This window comes from Schistocerca serialis, chromosome 5, assembly GCF_023864345.2.
Source record: "Schistocerca serialis cubense isolate TAMUIC-IGC-003099 chromosome 5, iqSchSeri2.2, whole genome shotgun sequence".
NCBI lineage: Eukaryota > Metazoa > Arthropoda > Insecta > Orthoptera > Acrididae > Schistocerca > Schistocerca serialis.
In genome coordinates this window covers 716,790,977-716,812,296 of record NC_064642.1, presented here as the reverse complement: position 1 = coordinate 716,812,296, position 21,320 = coordinate 716,790,977, and the positions used below count along the sequence as shown (strand labels likewise).

The 21,320-nt window shown below is 42.8% G+C and overlaps 1 protein-coding gene across 1 annotated transcript in view; it reads right to left on the bottom strand.

The window, feature by feature from the left end:
* Window positions 1-14,706, bottom strand: part of LOC126482193 (uncharacterized) — a 35,168-nt gene extending 20,462 nt beyond the window's left edge. The window contains exon 1 of the mRNA XM_050106172.1: window positions 14,521-14,706. Coding sequence (XP_049962129.1) covers window positions 14,521-14,706 — 186 coding nt within the window. The remainder of the gene's footprint in view (window positions 1-14,520) is intronic.
* Between the last annotated feature and the right edge of the window lie 6,614 nt (window positions 14,707-21,320).

The following is a 21,320-nucleotide window of genomic DNA, read 5'->3' as shown; positions in this document are numbered from 1 at the left end:
TCCAAATCGATGGTTCGCTATGTGATTTTGAAGATGGAACATAAATGAACAACCGTAGATTAGCCAAGAGCAGGTAGACCACATGTGCTAACGCACAGGGACCGTCGAGCAATGCGGACGGGTAAAAATAAATAAATAAACACCTCATGAAATCAAAGGAAGAAATCGCTCCTGAGTTCCAAAGTGCTAACAACAGTCTACCTAATACAATGACTGTGAGGATGGAGTTAAAAAGTATGGGGTACTACGGTCGAGCAGCTACTCATAAGCCACATATTTCTGGTAGTCAAGACAATAGGTGCTTGAGTGACGGCACTGGACAGTGGTGACTAAAAATGAGTGACTTGGAGTGCTGAATCATGCAGTACCCTGTGCCATCCGATGGAACGGTTTGGGTCTGGCGAAGGGTTGGGGAACGTTAACTGACATCATCTGTAGTGACAACAGTGAAGGGAGAAGGGGGTGATTTTATGGTGTGAGGTATCGGTGGTTAGGCTGTAGACCCGTTATTGTCGTTAGGAAAACGTTGCGGATGGATATCAACTCATTTTACAGCACTGCGTGGAGAAACATCTCCGAGGCGATGACTGGTTGTATCACCACGACAATGGATCCTATCATAAGGCAGGACCTGTGGGGCGGTGCTTTGTGCGCAATAACATTCGTGAAATGGGCTGGCGTGCCCAGAGTCCTAGTCTGAACTCAGTGGAACACCTTTGGGAGGAGTTGGAACGTCGACTTCGCTCCAGAATACAGTTTCCAACATCGCTACCCTCTCTTGTTTCGACTCTTGCGAAAGAATGGCCTTCCATTCCTCCACAGACTTTCCGAAACCTCACTGAAAGTGTCCCCAGCAGAGCCCTAAAAGTGAAAGGTGGACAAACCCATATTAATGTCCACTAATAGATATCTGGATAATTTTGATCAAATAGTATATGTTTAGCTTTCATAGTGGAATTGTTTACAATTTTTTGACTGAAGTGTGTGATACGTTCAACAAAACTCAACGACGACTTCCAACCCGGAGGCGAACTCCAGAATCGTATAAGTTCACAACAGTACATTGCCTAACCGTTCTAACTACACTACTGGCCATTAAAATTGCTACACCACGAAGATGACGTGCAACAGACGCGAAATTTAACCGACAGGAAGAAGATGCTGTGATATGCAAATGATTAGCTTTTCAGAGCATTCACACAAGGTTGGCGGCGGTGGCGACACCTACAACATGCTGACATGAGGAAAGTTTCCAACCGATTTCACATACACAAACAGCAGTTGACCGGCGTTGCCTGGTGAAACGTTGTTGTGATGCCTCGTGTAAGGAGGAGAAATGCGTACCATCACGTTTCCGACTTTGATAAAGGTCGGATTGTAGCCTATCGCGATTGCGGTTAATCGTATCGCGACATTGCTGCTCGCGTTGGTCGAGATCCAATGACTGTTAGCAGAATATGGAATCAGTGGGTTCAGGAGGGTAATACGGAACGCCGTGCTGGATCCCAACGGCCTCGTATCACTAGCAGTCGAGATGACAGGCATCTTATCCGCATGGCTGTAACGGATAGTGCAGCCACGTCTCGATCCCTGAGTCAACAGACGGGGACGTTTGCAAGACAACAACCATCTGCACGAACAGTTCGACGACGTTTGCAGCAGCATGGACTATCAGCTCGGAGACCATGGCTGCGGTTACCCTTGACGCTGCATCACAGACAGGAGCGCCTGCGATGGTGTACTCAACGATGAACCTGGGTGCACGAATGTCAAAACGTCATTTTTTCGGATGAATTCAGGTTCTGTTTACAGCGTCAAGATGGTCCCATCCGTGTTTGGCGACATCGCGGTGAACGCACATTGGAAGCGTGTATTCGTCATCGCCATACTGGCGTGATGGTATGGGGTGCCATTGGTTACACGTCTCGGTCACCTCTTGTTCGCATTGACGGCACTTTGAACAGTGGACGTTACATTTCAGATGTGTTACGACCCGTGGCTCTACCCTTCATTCGATCCTTGCGAAACCCTACATTTCAGCAGGATAATGCACGACCGCATGTTGCACGTCCTGTACGGGCCTTTCTGGATACAGAAAATGTTCGACTGCTGCCCTGCCAGCACATTCTCCAGATCTCTCACCAATTGAAAACGTCTGGTCAATGGTGGCCGAGCAACTGGCTCGTCACAATACGCCAGTCATTACTCTCGACGAAGTGTGGTATCGTGTTGAAGCTGCATGGGCAGCTGTACCTGTACACACCATCCAAGCTCTGTTTGACTCAATGCACAGGCGTATCAAGGCCGTTATTACGGCCAGAGGTGGTTGTTCTGGGTACTGATTTCTCAGGATCTATGTATCCAAATTGCGTGAAAATGTAATCACTTGTCAGTTCTAGTATAATATATTTGTCCAATGAATACCCATTTATCATCTGCATTTCTTCTTGATGTAGCAATTTTAATGGCCAGTAGTGTATAAAATCTCGTGAGAGCAAAGACAGCAAGTCCGTCCATACCAACAAGAAGCTGATACTGAGCACCCGTCACACACGGGAGCTCAAAACGGAAGACATAAATCCGGCGTTCTCCAGCGGGATCACCTTTCTTTTATACACCTGTACACCGCCGAGGTTGCCGAGGCCAGAGGAAGTGAACACTCACAGTTTTCCTCGACCCATTTGCGACTCCGGTAGGTAAACATCAGGACGCCCAGCGCTGTAGAGCACAGGGAGTCTTCTGGGGAAAAATTGCATCTCATCTCACCGCAGCCTCCGCAAAGAAGCCGCCGTCACTCGGCGAAGAAGACGCCAAACAGCCTATACTCGGATGGCCGGTATATGGGTAAATCTAAGACTCCCAGTAGAGCTATGTTTCCTAAGCGCATCTGAGGCTAGGCGCAAACCATGATCTGGAACGTTATGAAGATAGAAATTGTCTGGGAACTAATGGCTGCAGACTAGAATGATTTTTATGAGGTGTTTCCAGAAAATTATGGAAATTTTTATTTATTTATTTATTTGTATTTTTTTTTTAAGAATTCTATTAAATCGCCTAGCCTCTTGAAAATAGATGTATTGCCATCAGTTGTTGTACGCTAGCAGTAGTGGTATTGGCGGGTTCTGGTCAAATAGGAGGCATTGTCCTCTTTTATAAATAAACCAACCAATTGCCCTAGCCTAATTTAATGACATGTAAACAAACTGCTCGCTTGTGCCTATGTTTTGTTTATTTAGGGCGTACTGAATGGGCAACACCTGACATGACAATGACGATTAATGCTCAATAATTGTAAAGTTAATTTCCATAATTTATGTGCAAGTTGGCAACCGAGTGTGGGACATGCGTACATTTTCACCCAGGTGTTGTAATGCTTTTAACATAACCGAAATGAGTATTCTTATAGGACAACTATCCAAGGAGTTCTACCCGATAATATCCAAACAGCAGACTCTGTACACAATTTATTAAATTGCCAATACTAAACTCTTTTAAATAACAACAAATTCATACAACTTACAAAACTTAACAAATGGTTAAAGAGTGAGCTTAAAAAAAACAATCAAGAACCTTTTACACTAGTGCTTTTAGAGTTCACCCAAATGACAAAACCCAATAATAAGCTATCTTGGCATTACAACTTAAAATGATTTATATATAAAACTTTTAGAAAGATAATGGCGCTTGGCACCGTAAAATGAAAGAAGCGATACAACCAAAGGGCGAAGGCAACTCCCAACGCAATCACAGAGCGAGCTCTCAACACTTTGGAGCCTTCCCACTAGAAACGGTCCCCCAAATAAACCGCTGATAGCTGCCCGACATGCCTCCCACAACCGCCCATCACTTACGCACTTTGGTTATGTTCTGCAACACACGACAGATAATATCAACACAAAATAAATTTCAAAAATACAGTATAACATTCCGACAGCACATGATAACCCCAGCGCCGTTAACTCGGGCGCTCTTAATAAGTGCCGGCCGGAGTGACCGAGCGGTTCTGGCGCTTCAGTTTGGAACCGCGCGACCGCTACGGTCGCAGGTTCGAATCCTACCTCGGGCATGGATGTGTGTGATGTCCTTAGGTTAGTTAGGTTTAAGTAGTTCTAAGTTCTAGGGGACTGATGACCTCAGATGTTAAGTCCCATAGTGCTCAGAACCATCTTAATAAGTGCCGGAAGCCAACACACTAATCTCAAACAATTGTCGCTTCTTAAAACGAAACGATAAAAGCCACGCGCACATGAATAGTCAAACCACAGTCTTAGAAGTGCCTTAACGACACCAAACGCAACTATTCCACCAAGTTAATAACACAGAAAAAAAAGATACAGAACATACCACTAAATGCTATTACACAACCAAATTGACGAGATCGTGATGTTCAGGTCCCAGAAGATCACATATACCAAGCAGCAGTAATTCACTATGTATATACTGTACAAAACCGCCCTTCTTAGGCAGACTTTACCTAACACATCGAATGCCAAATGTACCATACATGAACGCAACTCCGAGCAGGACTCCAGTTGAGCAAATAAATTAGTACCAACAAATATCGTAACGAGCCACACACACAGCAAAAAGTTCCAACAACACCGTCCCACATCAGAAAAGTTCAGAAACCGCTGCTGGAGCTTCCAGGGGAAAATCTGAAGAGCCAACCGAGCCCACACCCTAACCTGGCAGACGACTCCAAAATTCAGCAACTAGTTGTCTCCGGGCCAGAGTACCACAAGACCCCACCGAACCTCCATATCAGACAGGCAGGAAGAACAAGTACGCCGACTCCAATTAATCACCACCGCGTGGCCAGCACAGCAGCGAGTCGTCTCCGCCCCAGACCACTCTGCTCATATTGCGAGGCACAACAACCTTAGCGCTAGTCACTAGCAGGTCAGGCAGAGCGAACTTCACGTTCCGTGCAATACCCGGAAAACCCTCTCGCTTTCCGCCGGCCACCGCAAACACACGCCAGCGACGTCATAGCAAATCGACACCGGAGCGCCACCCCCACCAGGACAGCGAACTTTAATCAATTACAGTGCGCGCTCTGAACAAGATCACAGGATAGCGGCGCGCGTCATATCAATAACCTTGTAACTGTCAATTAGTGATGGTAATTTATGACCCAAAAAGTAGCATGCCCCCTTCCCCTCACCACTGTACTACGACTGGTCCTCCCCCCCACAATTTCCCCCACCTCCCTTTAGTCTCCCCAGCATCCTGAGATTATCATTCATTGTATGGACCACGCTCGAGCAACAGCGGTAGCAGCAGCATCAGAAAATACAAGCGATATAGCAAATTTCCAACATAGTATAGCACCCAGCGGTTCTGGTCCAATTTTCGCGAATTTTTGCGTGAATATCACACCCAATGCTATTTTCTGCAGCATAAAATACCATTACGGTTTTTTGGTTAATTTTACGGAATTTTTAGGAAGATACACATTTCATTGTTATTTCACCAATTTTGCCCCCACATTTTAAGAAGATACTCGTACATGTAAATGAGGGTTTCGTTGCTGGTTTCTCCCATATTATAAGAAGATGCAGCTAAATATGCGTTTCATGACTTAGTTTACAGATTTTTTTTAAGAATTCTCATGTGAAATATGGGTTTAGCACCTATTTCATCCATTTTCAGGTTCAAATGGTTCAAATGGCTCTGAGCACTATGGGACTTAACAGCTATGGTCATCAGTCCCCTAGAACTTAGAACTACTTAAACCTAACTAACCTAAGGACAGCACACAACACCCAGCCATCACGAGGCAGAGAAAATCCCTGACCCCGCCGGGAATCGAACCCGGGAACCCGGGATCCATTTTCAGGAACCTTCCGTAAAATTTAAATGTTTAAAATCCATCAGAACTAACCTATGACGTTATTTAATGTTTTTAGGCAATTTGTTAAAATTTTATCCATTCCACCTCCCCCCCCCCCCCTTAAAACTCTCTGAAAGTACCTACGTTTGCAGGAAGTCTCACAGAGATTTACGTGTATAATAACCAACATCATTGTGCATACTCTGGAAACACAATAGTGTATTAGACTGATCACGGTTTTCAGCAATTCCTTAAAAACCTTTTTATTTTCTTCTAGTACTTCTCAAATAGCCACTTTTTCAGGAACACACACCACAGCAAGAAATACGCAGCAAGTCTATGTTTCGCTTAAAAGCAACTTAGCTCCCTCCTCCTCCCTTTCCCCTCTCCACCGCTCCCCCCCCCCCCCCCCCCCCCCACGCCACTCACACTTTTAGTGTGTGACGTACCTATCAGCTCCCTCAACGCTATACGATTATACTGGACTTGTAAAGACAACAACGGCTGGAACACTTCTACAGAGAAACGTAACTACTTCGCTAATATGCTCCAGACTTGGGACACAACCAGGAGATCTATGACCTGTACTTTAAAAAGAACCAGTTCTCAGTCGCACCGTGGTATTCTCCATGTCTTCGCTGCACGCTCCAGAGCGTCCCTGAGTACGAAAAGCTGCCTCGGCTGAGGGCTGCCACGTGTGAAACAACAAGCAGCGCCATCCCTCCTGCCCACATGCAGCGGGCGTAAAAGGCAGGGACGCAGTGTGCGGCCCGCTGCGACAAATCGCTCGCAGTAGCCCTCTCCTCCGTCTCCGTACGCGAGGCGGCACGCCTTCGTCCAGCTCTATGCAAGCCTTCTACATGTATCACAATAAAAAATTTCCTCTGACCATTTTCCTACCCGTAACACAACGCATTTCAGCATACCGCGTGCGCGAATTTGTGCCCCACCTTGTGGTGCTTTTCGTATCATCCTAGAATAACAACAGCATATAACTCGCACTGAAATAATTTGAAAGACGTTGTTTCATGCATAGCTTTGAGTATAACCACTGACAATCTTCACATACAGCGCAAAAATGTTGTCTAGAAACAAACATCTTCGCTTTACTGACGATTCTTGCTGTTTGTGACAGTTGCGTTCACCCTCAAGCTTGCATTAGACCCGGTAGTTGGGACTGTCCCTCCCTGGCCAAGCATCGAAGAAAGTTGTTTTTTAAACAATATGATTTACCTACAACTAGTAACGGCGTAGAATGTCTCTATTACATTACTCGCCCACTTATATACTATTGCGAAATCTTTACACATTATTTAATCACTTGACCCCATGCTTTTTTCGTAGGTACAGTTCCCCTTCAGCATGGCATCTGCTTTTCCTACTACTTGCTATTTGTTGTCATTACACTTTAAATCGTTGTGGATGCTTGCTTTCAGACATTTTTACGATCATCCATGACGTAACAGAACAACAGCCGGTCTCTTAACCTGCTCCGTGATCTGCATCTTATTTAAAGGGTGTACAAACGTGCAGCTTGTTTAACTACGCGAGCACAGTCAGTAAGATAGTTGCAAAGAGAGAAGAAGGAATGGGCCCCATTAGCAACTGATTCTGAAAAATCACATTTTATTCAAAAAAAAGAAGATGTATTAAGGAAGATTTTATTTTTCATTCGATACGTTTTTAGGATTCCGTTCCTCAATCGGTAAAAACTGAACCCTCATAATATCAATATGTTGTCTGTTTGTCTATCTGGCTGGCTGCCCGACAGTTTAAAACCCTTTTTTTCAGAAAGGGGCAGACGTATCCTTTCGAAATCTATATCGTACACTAAGACGTACGTGTCCTTGGCGGTGTAAAAAGCTGAAGCTTTTAAGTCAATGAAGTCAAAAGATGCGACCATGTATGTCACATATTTTGACACTCGCAAGCTCACTCATCAAAAGCTACAGGGCACTTCCCGTTGGCCTATAGTAATGAAATTTGAGAAGAAAGAAAGTTTCTCAGAACAACCAAAGCCAAAAATCTGAAAACAGCAAATCTGCAATTTATCACAAGAAAAAAAATTTCTCCTTTCTTATCTGACTATCTGCTCATCAGTCTACTTCTTCTCGGGAACAGACAGATGTATCAACTTGAAACTTATGTCTACAGTCTATAGTCCCACAGCGGTGTAATAAATGTAAGCTTCTGAGTTAATGAAAACAAACGATGCGGCTAATTTTTGATACTCGCTAAATCACTCATCAAACCTATGGGGTACTTCCCGTTGTTCTAGAATCGTGAAATTTGCGAAGGAGCAAAGTTTCACAGAACAAGTGAAGGAAAAATACGAAAATTGTTGATTTGTAATTATATCACACGAAAAACACATTTCTTTTTGTCATTTGTTATCTGATGTAAACTTGAAATTAAAACAATCGATAATTGTGCAGTCAGGTTAGCTGTGTCGCAATGGTAAAAGTCAACATCAGACGAAGAATGACTTTATTGCTCGTATGACGTGTTTCGGAATTTATCCATCATCAGATTTCCAGGAACGGTTGCTGCACGTAGATATGGCGACCAGGAAGTGAATGGAGAACTACTGATTATTATAATAATGGTTGCCTGTCTCCTCCATGACTTTGCGCCACATTTATATTATTGAAATTAAAACAGTCTCTAAAATCTTGGAATCGCTGGGATCGATATATTGCCAGTATCAAAATCGATAACAGGCAAAACTGGTCGAGATTCTGGTTTCCAGAATCGATTAACTGTCTGTACACATAATTGAGTTTGCACGGAACCCTCAGTGCGCGAGTCCTACTGGCGACTGACCAGTTTCTTTCAACCATCACAGTGCAGTTTAATAGGAGGTGGGCCGACATTAATTTTTAATATACAAGGATGATACCGGTTTTTCCAACATCCCCACCTTTAACAGTTCCTCCAATGAAACTTCAGCCATAGGTATATAGATGTACAACGCAGCAGTAATATCGTCTTTCTTTCCTATTCCATCCTACTTATTTATTAAGAAGACCAAAGACGTAACTTCAGCTGTTAAATGTCCCTTGGTAAAAGCCTTCGTATTAGCCTAAATTTTGTCAGCCCAATGGGAGGAAGTAATATGCATCTTCAAGGGTCGGTAAAGAGGTCACCACTCAGCACCCCTCGCTTTTGTCACCGAGGTAGAAAATGGCATGCAAGGGATGGGGATAACACTAGACGATTCCAATAAACGAATTCCGCTCAAGAATAAACTCCAAGAGCACCGTGGTTTCCAGGGAAAGCCAAAACATAAAACTGGAAAAATATAAACGAAGCAAGGAAGGAAACGAATGTGAGATTAATAGGCTAAAGCTAAAGTCGAGACACAACGAAAAGGAAATGTGCAGTTGATACAGTATGGCCCGGATATGCGAAAAGAAGGAGAAGAAGAAGAGGAATGACAGTGGGACCCAATATGGAACCATGTGAAACACCAAGAAAAAATGATTTCATATCAGTACTAATGGAATTATCTAACATGCCGACGACCTTGAGAATTTTATGAAACGGTTCTCACCGGATCGCTGAAGTTAAACAACCTCGGGCCCAGTTATTATTTGGATGGGTGACCGCCAGGAAACTCTAGGTCGCATTGGCTCAAGGACACTCAAGTTGCCAAAGTGGCTTCCAATTAAAAGACTTACACCAGGCCGTTGCATCGTAATGTATTATTATTATTATTACTATTATTGCTGTGTATGCAGTCATATGATACACAGAAAAACCTAAAGAGTGTGGCACTTCAGCCGTGGCGCCACACTGAGTTGCTGCCTAGAAGGTGCTCATAGTCTGGAATCAGTATGTGTTTCTGCCACGAAGGCTTCCGCCAGAGGGGGCACTGACACTGGGAACTATCTTTTGTTTTCGCCCACGACGATCACAGATACAAAATTATTCCACCGGTCGCGGATAAACAGAGACGCACCGCACAGACTCAGCAACTGCGGTTTATCAACTCGCCAAGCAACAACTTCACTCTACATTTCCAGCTGACGATTATCATCCGTTGGCACCATTATAGCCAGCCACTATAAACGAGAGATCATCCGGCAGCTAAACGCTACGTGTCAAGCAAAAGTAAGTAGTCAGATCTATACTCAAAACTGTTAAATTACAACTGTGCTTACTGAATATCTATAGACTAGATACTTCACTTTCAATGTGCTAGGTTACCTTAGCGGCAGGACTTGAACTCCAGTGCTATGCACTTTCAATGCTTAAAGCTGAGTAATCGGTACAGTTATTTTAATAAATGTTTATTACATGTCTCATATTTTGTTGCTGTGAACGCACACACTAAGGTGACAGAAATCATGGGATACCTCCAGACATCGAGGTCTGCCTGGTGTAGTGCAGCAACTGGACTCAGTAAGTCGTTGGTAGTCCTCTGTAAAAATATTGAGCCATGCTGCCTCCATAGTCGCCCATAAGTACGAAACTGTTGCCGGTGAGGATTTTGTGCACGAATTGACCTCTCGATTATGTCCCATAAATGTCTGATGGGATTCACGGCGGGCGATCTGAGTCGCCAAATCATTTGTTCGGATTACCCAGAAATTTCTTCAAACCAGTCGGCACCGACCTTGGTTCGTTGATGATGTGATTTGGCAAGACAGCCAAGCCACTAGGAGGTGAAGCCGAAAGGCACGCGTTTAAGCTCACACAGGCTGGCGTGAGGTCTGGAACAGTTAAAGGATTTGAGTCTAGCAAATAAAGTACGTAGCTGTTGGAATACTTAACTTTAATCCATAATTGGTGAACATCGGTCTGACGGTACATGCATCACAAGATAAATAGCAAATGATAATGGCGCCTTGCTAGGTCGTAGCAAATGACGTAGCTGAAGGCTATGCTAACTATCGTCTCGGCAAATGAGAGTGTAATTTGTCAGTGAACCATCGCTAGCAAAGTCGGCTGTACAACTGGGGCGAGTGCTAGGAAGTCTCCCTAGACCTGCCGTGTGGCGGCGCTCGGTCTGCAATCACTGATAGTGGCGACACGCGGGTCCGACGTATACTACCGGACCGCGGCCGATTTAAAGGCTACCACCAAGCAAGTGTGGTGTCTGGTGGTGACACCACAGTTGACATGGCGCTTTGTCATCCATAAAAATGCCATCGTTGTTTAGGGACATGACATAACTGTGTGTGTTGTCCTTAGCGTAATTTAGTTTAAATAGTGTGTAAGTCGAGGAACCGATGACCTCAGCAGTCTGATCCCTTAGGTATTCACAAACATTTGAACATTTGAACCACTTCCAATCAATGATCGGTTCAGTTGGGCCTGAGGACCCAGTCCACTTATGTAAATACAGCCCATTTTGCTATGGTGCTAACAGCTGGTTGCACAGTGCCTTGTTGACAATTTGGATGCATGGCTTCATATGGTCTGCACCTCACTCGAACGCTACCATCAACCCTTACCAAATGAAATTGGGACTCATCTGAAGAGGCCACGGCCTTCCAGTCGTCTATGGTCCAACTAATATGGTCGCAAGCCCAGGCGACGCGCTGTAGGAGATGTGGTGTTGTTAGCAAAGGCACTCGCGTCGCTCTGCTACTGCCATAGCCTCGTCTGCTGTTATAGCCCATTAAAGCCAAATTTCGCGCCAATGTTGTAGTAGTAGTAGTAGCAGCTTTATTCATTCGTAGGTCTCTTGTTACAAGGATATAGGACATGTCAAAGAATTTACAACTTTAGATCAATTTAAAATAAGCTAGTTCGCATACACATATATTTACAGACTTCTAGTTAGAGACAGTCATTAGATTTACTCCTGGTATACAATACTTTTTTTTACAAATAACTTGTTAAATAATTTGATGCCACACTGTTCACTCATATCTCACTATCAGTCACACACATTGTTCCATAACACTTCACTCACTACACACACACACACACACACACACACACACTGGTGACCTCTGGGCCATTTTCTGTACCGCTGGCTTAAAGGATACATTCTTCATAAGTCCCACATTGGTTTCCGCAGTTATTTCACGCAGTGCTGCATGTCTATTAGCACTGACAACACGGTCATTAAGTGAAGGCCATCGGCCACTGTGTTTTCCAAGGTGGGAGGTAATGCCTGCAATTTGGTAATCTCGGCACATTCTTGAGACTTTGGACCTCGGCGTATTGAATTCCCTAACAATTTCCGAAACGGAATGTCCCATGCGTCTAGCTCCAGTTACCATTCCGCGTTAAAAGTCTGCTAATATCCGTCGTGCGACCATAATCACGTCGGAAACCTTCTCACTTGAATTACACTACTGGCCATTAAAATTGCTACACCAAGAAGAAATGCAGATGATAAACGGGTATTCATTGGACAAATATATTATACTAGAACTGACATGTAATTACATTTTCACGCAATTTGGGTGCATAGATCCCGAGAAATCAGTACCCAGAACAACCACCTCTGGCCGTAATAACGGCCTTGATACTCCTGGCCATTGAGTCGAACAGAGCTTGGATGGCGTGTACAGGTGCAGCTGCCCAGGCAGCTCCAACACGGTACCACACTTAATCTAGAGTAGTGACTGGCGTATTATGACGAGCCATTTGCTCAGCCACCATTGACCAAACGTTTTCAATTGATGAGAGATCTGGAGAATGTGCTGGCAGGGCAGCAGTCGAATATTTTCTGTATCCAGAAAGGCCCGTACAGGACGTGCAACATGCGGTCGTGCATTATCCTGCTGAAATGTAGGGTTTCGCAAGGATCGAATGAAGGGTAGAGCCACTGGTCGTAACACATCTGAAATGTAACGTCCACTGCTCAAAGTGCCGTCAATGCGAACAAGAGGTGACCGAGACGTGTAACCAATGGCACCCCATACCATCACGCCGGGTGATACGCCAGTATGGCGATGACGATTACACGCTTCCAATGTGCGTTTACTGCGATGACCCCAAACACGGATGCGACCATCATGTTGCTGCAAACAGAACCTTGATTCTTCCGAAAAAATGACGTTTTGCCATTCGTGCACCCAGGTCCGTCGTCGAGTACACAATCGCAGGCGCTCCTGTCTGTGATGCAGCGTCAAGGGTAACCACAGCCACGGTCTCCGAGCTGATAGTCCATGCTGCTGCAAACGTCATCGAACTGTTCGTGCAGAAGGTTGTTGTCTTGGAAACGTCCCCATTTTTTGACTCAGGGATCGAGACGTGGCTGCACGATCCGTTACAGCCATGCGGATAAGATGCATATCATCTTGACTGCTAGTGATACGAGACCGTTGGGATCCAGCACGGCGTTCGGTATTACCCTCCTGAATCCAACGATTCTATATTCTGCTAACAGTCATTGGATCTCGACCAACGCGGGCAGCAATGTCACGATACGATAAACCGCAATCGTGATAGGATACAATCCGACCTTTATGAAAGTCGGAAACGTGATGGTACGCATTTCTCCTCCTTACGCGAGGCATCACAACAATGTTTCACCAGGCAACGCCGGTCAACTGCTGTTTGTGTATGAGAAATCGTTTGGAAACTTTCCTCATGTCAGCACGTTGTAGGTGTCGCCACTGGCGCCAACCTTGTGTGCATGCTCTGAAAAGCTAGTCATTTGCATATCACAGCATCTTCTTCCTGTCAGTTAAATTTCGCGTCTGTAGCACGTCATCTTCGTGGTGTAGCAATTTTAATGGCCAGTAGAGTACCTGAGTACAAATGGCAGCACCGCCAGTGCACCGTCCTTTTACATCTTGTGTACGCGATGGTACCATCATCTGTATACGTGCATATCCTATGACATACGTCACTTCATTGTACGTTGCGAGGGTACAAGCCATCTGTCCTGTACAGCCTCCCGTCGGGTAGACCGCTCGCCTGGTGCAAGTCTTTCGATTTGACGCCACTTCGGCGACTTGCGCGTCGATGGGGATGGAATGATGATGATTAGGACAACACAACACCCAGTACTTGAGCGGAGAAAATCTCCGACCCAGCCGGGAATAGAAATTGGGCCCTAAGGATTGACAGTCTGTCGCGCTGACCACTTTTTTTTTAATTCCATTTTGTTCGTTTTCTTTCGTTGTATATGATCGGGGCGGACGTCGTAAGACACCCTTTTAAGTTCGTTGTTGATCTATTAACTCAGTTTTTTTTATTACAGAGGGCGGCTAACCATCTGAAATTGGTGCCGGCCCGGGAACTGAACGTGGATTTTCCGCTTATCGCGAGCGCTCGCCTTACCTTCTCTCTCTCTCTCTCTTTTTTTTTTTTTTTTTTCCCAATCTCATTTTGTTCGCTTTTGTTCGTTGTATCTGCTCGGGGCGGACGTCGTAAGACATCCGTTAAAGTTCGTGGTTGATCGTTTAACTCAGTTTTTTTTTTTTTTTTTTTTATTACAGAGGGCTGCTAACCCTGTGACCGAACACGCTGAGCTACCGTGCCGGCAGCACTCAGCTACCGGGGGCAGACTGTACAGCAATGAACAGCTGTGATAGGGGTTCACTTCCTGCTATCTTGGATGTCGGGCAATAGACTTGCTTTAGTGAATAAACGTCAGAGTTATTATTATTATCTCAGCTTTCATTTAGTTGAATACGAGGAAAACCGATTATTACTGGCACCATTTAACAAAAGTTTCTCGAATATAATGTTGCGATTTGTGGTGTAACTGTACTCACGTATCTGTTGAGGAAGTCCCTTAGCTGGCCGAGGGCGTCGTTGGCGGCGGCGACGACGGTCTGGCAGACGTCTGTGGCGCTCTTGAGCGGCACGTCGGTGATGGAGGTGGCGTGGGCGGAGGGGACGGCCAAGGGCGGCCAGCGCGCTGCCTCCCACGGCTTCTCCCACTTGGCGGGCCTCGCCATGCGGACCATCACCGAGGGTCGCACTCGCATCCAGTCGTCTGGCCTGGTGCAAAACAATAAGAAACTCAGTTTGCCTCACACCCATTTGCATGCGTTCAAGAATATGTGTTGTTGAGCTGAGCTCTAAAAATTCAATATACAGGGTGTGTCAAAAAAATGTATACACACTTTGAACTACATATTTACTAAGATGGTATCTGTTCTTTCGGACATGTCCGAAAGAACAGATACCATCAGTAACCAAGCAACTCGTTAGAATGAAATTACAATATCCTCGGTGGCTCTGATGGATACGGCGTCTGCCATGTAAGCAGGAGACCCGGGTTCGAGTCCCGGTCGGGGCATACATTTTCATCTGTCCCCGTTGACGTATGTCAACGCCTGTAGGCAGCTAAGGGTGTTCATTTCATTGTAATTTACACTTTGAACTGTCATAGACAACTTATTTCCCGTTCTACAAGGTTAAATACATGGAGGTAAAAATAAGAGGAGTTGTCATCACGTCACAAACTTGAAGCCCACCCAAGTGAAGATCCGCCATGTTAGCTACCCCAAAACCTTCCCATACATAGTTTCACCTTCATAACAGAAGAGAGTGTCACACTAACAGACTGTATCATAGGAATAAAACTAAGTTCAGAACGTAGCAACATAACAAGTGGCATCCTATTAGATTCAGTTCGCTCTAGCTCTTAATCTACATAAGTAATATTCCAGCGACTGTAAAGGACGGTTCAGAAACTGTATTGATTGCTGATAGTACAATAATACTAGGTTGACTGTTCAGCTTCTGTACGAAATTATTATTATTGTTTTGTAGTGGATGGTGAGAACGCAGCCCTCGTATGATTAGCAATCTATATACATAAAAGGCAATGTCCTGATTGACTACCTCATTATCACTCAGCCCAAACCGCTAAGGACAGAAACTTGAAATTTGAAGAGGGTGTTGATCTTATACTGCAGGTTTCGTTTAAGAAGGGGGTGTAATAGAGGATAATTTTATTTTTTTAATATTTCGTATTAAGGCAATGTTCAAGCTAGACCTAAGAACACTGTATATGATTTCTCAGTGAGGAATAAAGAAAGATGTGTTTCAGCGTTTTGGGGGGGTGAAACAGTGGATGAAAGTTTTTGTAATAAATTATTAAAGAATTACTGATTTTAAAGCTACATCTACGAAAACTGATATATGAGTCTTGGTTAGCTGTAAAAACTGTGTGTTTCAGTGTAACTGTATATTCAATACCCAAAAAAACTCAAATAGGAGCTGAAAGGTTTATGAAATTATTTCATTATGAAGGCGTTTTCAGTACTAATCTATGATCATTTGTATTTGGCTTCTCTGTTAGATAAAAAAAAGTGTTTTTCACTTTTTTTGAAAAATCCACCCCTAAGGGGATAAAACAGAGAATGAAAAGTATTTCGTTATATCAAAAATTTTTGAGGTTGAATCTATGAAAACTGGTAATTCATTTCCGGGTTAGATATAAAGAAATATGTGTTAGATGATGACCTTGGACTCAGCTAACATAACCGCTTTTTGGTGAGAAGTACATTCGGAAGAGAATTTTAGTTTAGAAGGTGTTGCAATATGTGGACTACACAAAATCTCCATAGAGACAAACAAACAAAATCTCTAAAGACCATACGGTCTACGTGAGCGAAGCAGCGGGCGCTAAGCTAGTTATAAAGAAAAGAGACTAATAAAGGGACCAAACTCAATCTTACTAGGCACGGAGTAGATCATAACTGAACAAACCTACACTTGGTTCAAAGCAAACAGTTTTAAATTTACTGGTAGTCGTACACAGTCTCATATTATGCAGTTCCAAACAAGTAGAAATGACCTGCTAATTCCGTAACAGATTATCATAGTGGGAGAATGCTACAACACAGTAAGTGGCCAGAAAATACCTGGTAGAAGATGGCTAGCCGTTCATAAACCTGAAAGGACAAACCAAGAGGAAGTTAAAAGTGAAGTCAAAAAATCGTCAATAACATATAACGAACGCCTAAATAACATACAGAGATAATAACCCAGAAGAAGCGTGTTACAGTGGCCAAATAGCAATATCAGCGACTGGGAAGTTTCAGACACCTAAACAAAACTGGCTGAGGAATGTGCACTCACTTTCCTTGTTGCCTATGCCACCAGAGAATCTTTCCAACTCTGGCGCTGCCCCCGCCACGTATGGTGCGATCTTGAAACCGTCCATCTCTGAATAGACAACGCTGAAGCATTCATCTCGATATGAGTGTCTAAATCTAGCGACGATACTAAAGCTAACATAACTAGAGGACATTAATGGTCATCTGCTAAATGAAACACTTTGTGCGCAATTAATTGGGGCCCACCTAGATCAACAAATAGATGGAGTCGACATATAGATGACTGAATCAAGAAGCTCAGCTCAGATCATCAAAGAAACGTCGCGAAAGAACCCGAGATGCGAGCCAGCAGGCAATATACCAACAAGTGGCTGCAATAGCCTCAATAGCCTTACTGTTTTCTGCAGCTGAATAAACACTTTATTCACTTTAAGTGCACAGCCCAAGAGAAATTTTCACAATACAGTGGGAGAGAAAACATGCAAAATAAGTCAGCGCTCTTGTCCTCTGCCCTCAAGTCAACTTAATGAATGAAACTTGTAAGACATGCTGAGCTGAGCTTCTGATCTGCACGATCAGAGAGCCGCCACCTTTGTTAATACTCTTTTTACGTATTCTCTCCTTCACAGGCTTCCAACAAAAGAATGTTTCCGTTATCAAGATTTACTCTACCTTTGACAAAACCTAAAACGTGAAACATGTAAATTTCTGGTCCCCAAAGCAGATCTTCCGCAAAACATTGGCTTTTTTCAGTAAGCTACTAACCTATTTAATCATAGTGAGTTGCCTAGCTTAAATGGTTATACTATAATGAGATTTATTAATTTTATTATTTCAAATTAAGCTGTTGGTGAAAGGGCACATAATGTGATGTTAATAGCCTCTAGCCTGTTCTACATACCTCTCCTACCTGTGTACTACACGCGCTAACAAAGTTGACACTCGGCGCGATGGCTGATGGGAGCAACCGTAAAGGCATTTCCCATTTACAGTCGCTCCCATCAGCCACCGCGTCGAGTGTCAACTTCGTTTGTGCGAACAATACTCTGCGTTAAGCAAAAGTGGAGCTGTCAAGATACGGACAATATATAACTGTACATCGTGCTTTTCCAATTGAGGAATATTTGCCTGACTTTCAACATTGCTATGGATTTTTTTTTTCAGTATTTAAGCAGCTTGGTTAGATTCGAAACTGGACCCAGGACGTTTTTATTTCTACTCAAAGACGCTGCCCTAGACCACGAATATTAGGTGAACTGCCAAATTAAGGAGTGAAGACGGAGTAGCATGATAGGACATATGATAAAAAATGAGGAAATAACTTCCATGGTACTAAAGGGAGCTGAAGAGAGTGCGAAATGTAGAGGAGGATGGAACAAAATTTGAAAAAGACAAACAAAGGCTACTGCAGCGCTTTTCCTGGAAATGTGTTTATGGTATCAGGAGTAAACCAAAGTCGTTTATCGCAAAATGAAATGTAATAATGTTTATGGGAAAGAAAATGACTAGTACCGAAATAAACTTTGCAACCAGAGAGCAGAACACTGCATAGAGTACAAGCTAAAAAATAAATATTCATCGCAAAACAATCGAAGCTAGTATCATGTAACAAATTTTAGCCGTCTAACTCAAGCAGTGAGTACAATAAACGAAAACGAACGTAAGTATGGATAGAGAAAATGTAAATGGCCATTAGAAAAAAAATTCATCAATATTTATGATAAAGGGAATGATCCGAGTATCTTTGAAATACTCTATAGCTCAAGTGGAGACCATGATCCAGAGTACGAAGTAAAGAAACACGTTTGACCTAAAATAATCGAAGCTAGTATCGCACAATAACTTAAGCTCTTTGATCGAAACGGTATCAACGATACACAGATGTATACATCAGTAGTAAATCCAAACAGTACTTGCAACATGATATATTTTTCAAGAAGTTAACTGAGGTCATTGGGTTTCTGATCTCGCCAACCTATTTCATAATAGTGAAATGCACTTACGGAGATTCGCGATAAATACTTCTGCCATCTTCCAAAATACTAGCAGAATCGGCTACAGTTCTCGGACCTTCAATAACTTTCATTTTTCTCAGTAAAGAAGACTGACAACTCGGTCAAATCTTCAAATTATTGCCTAAACACAAAACAGAGTATTTTTTTCGGATCCACAGCAGAGATAAATCATTATTTGTTTCGATGTAAGCGAAAATGTGAAAACTATCGATCCAGATACGGTACAATACAATACGATCCAGACTATATTTTTCATGGTCTCGTAAATTTTATAGAAATTCAAAATATAAACCAATAGATGAGGTCATAACACCCATTAACTTTATGTCGCTGGTCAAAGCCACTGGCATTTATTGCAAATTCCTGTTGACTCTTACATCGTACCTGAACATGTTCCATATCGAAAAAAAAATTAAAACCTGTTCATTACGGTTGTGCTTTTCTCATGTATTGTATATAACATAGTAAGGCTAGAAATAGCTTAATGAATCTTCGATGTAATATACTCATAAGTCCACGTTAAGTCTAATGTGAAATGTACCACACGAAAATCTATCGGCTGACTGACATTAACAGAATGTGACACAAACATGCAGAGAAAAGCTTCCGGATGCCGACTACGCATGAAACAACTGATTTCATTGCCAAACAGAAAATAGTTGAAAATTATAACTATATAAAAGACTTACATTTTTGATCATCCAACTTGTAAATTTAGCAATACAGCAGAAACTTTGAACAGAGATGCTCTTTATTGATGTTTGAATGTTGCAGTCACATATTTCATGATCGTTGGAAGATATCAGTACCACAGTCTTAGTTCTTTGCACAGGGCTGAAACTTATATGTGAACTTCCAGTAATGCGACCTTGGTTTGCCGCCACGCCACTTCGAGCGCTACAAGTTTAACCATACGTTTGTCGTTTTGTTATTGGTTGAGTCCTCTATATTTGTTTCAGTTTCGTTCTAAGCAGCGAGTAAAAATTATGCAGAATATGAGCAACATATTCAAAACGCAATTCAAAGAGTGCAGCACAACAAGGCCATAATTAGAAAAGCAGTGCGATGAAACTAGCGCTTGTGTCCTGAAATGTAACACGATTTTTAAGTTTTGACATGTGCTAAACTGCAATTATTGCTAATTGATAATGGCCACACGTCGAAACTGCAAGAATATTTGGTTTTACAAATAAATTATTGTACATTCAAAAAGTGATCACGATTTCATTTACAAAGTTTTACGTGACTGTAATCCCGGTTACGAGAAGTCAAGCTTAGTTTTTGAGTGAGATTTCTTGACTATATCAGTTTGCAAGATAACAAAAACATTTCCAGGTATACATTTTACCACCTGGTGCAGCCATAAAGTATAAACGAAAAAAGTTATCATCTAATACTCTCAGTTTCGAGCTGTATTTTCCCGTATCCTAAGTTCGCTGACAGGCCACTAGGAGTACTTCTTATAATTTGGTGTTTTTTTGATACTTTGTAAGCCGTAGGCTAGTTATCTCATTACCCTGCTGGTTTAGTTATTTCGAAAAGTGAAATGAAAACTTCTCAAATATCTTAAAATTCAATTGTTAAACATGACAGAAGTTCTCAGCTCCCTTGTTTTTATAGTACAGAAAACAGAAATACGCTTCAAATATTTAAGGAATTTTTAAAAAGACTCGAAGTATATTTGTAATTTCTTCAGCAGATCTCCAAAAATAATAATCTACCTTGGATGGCAGAGGGTTCTTTGCATCAAAGTTAACCTCCCTGTCCCACCGCCCAAGCATTATGCGAGGGAAAAGCGACGGGCCGCGTGCCACATTGAGTGCTACAATCTGAAAAACGCGTTACGTAGACAGTACGACTGTTTCAAAGCCTACTTCGAATATGTTTTCTAAATTTGGGATTGAATCCCAGCTACTTCCATTAAACTTCCCTTATCGTCTCCGTTATAATCTCGCATGGGCTATGCCTTTTGTCGTCCTTGCAGTGCTACGTCTCAAACGCTGCTGTTAGGCCTAGGTGATAAGTTCCCCAAACAAGACAGTACATTTGAACAGCTAGCAGTACGATCATTAATGGAGTTCCTCTAGCAGACGAGCTACACTTTCACTAAATACTCACATCAAATTTAGCTCTTTCATTCGTCTTCTCTGCTACTGATGAGTTCTTCTGGTAATGATTTCACTTGTGGAACTTTTGAAGTGTGCAGCAGTATATATTTCTTATTGTGAACTATAATTAGAAGTTGTCATTATTAGTTCCTAAGCCATCGCTTTCGTCTCAACACCGGAGTTCTGTTAACAGAAATCGGACGTTGTTTAATAGAGGTAAGTCCTTCTTCCAGCACCATTACTGCAAGGCAGTCTTAAACAACTAAGTTACAAAAAATTTACTTTTTTGATAAAATTTTATAAGGGTAGGATAAAGCAACACCTGAATTGTCGCTTCTGTATACACATTTCATTTTCAGTTGCGTTTTATGGTGCATAA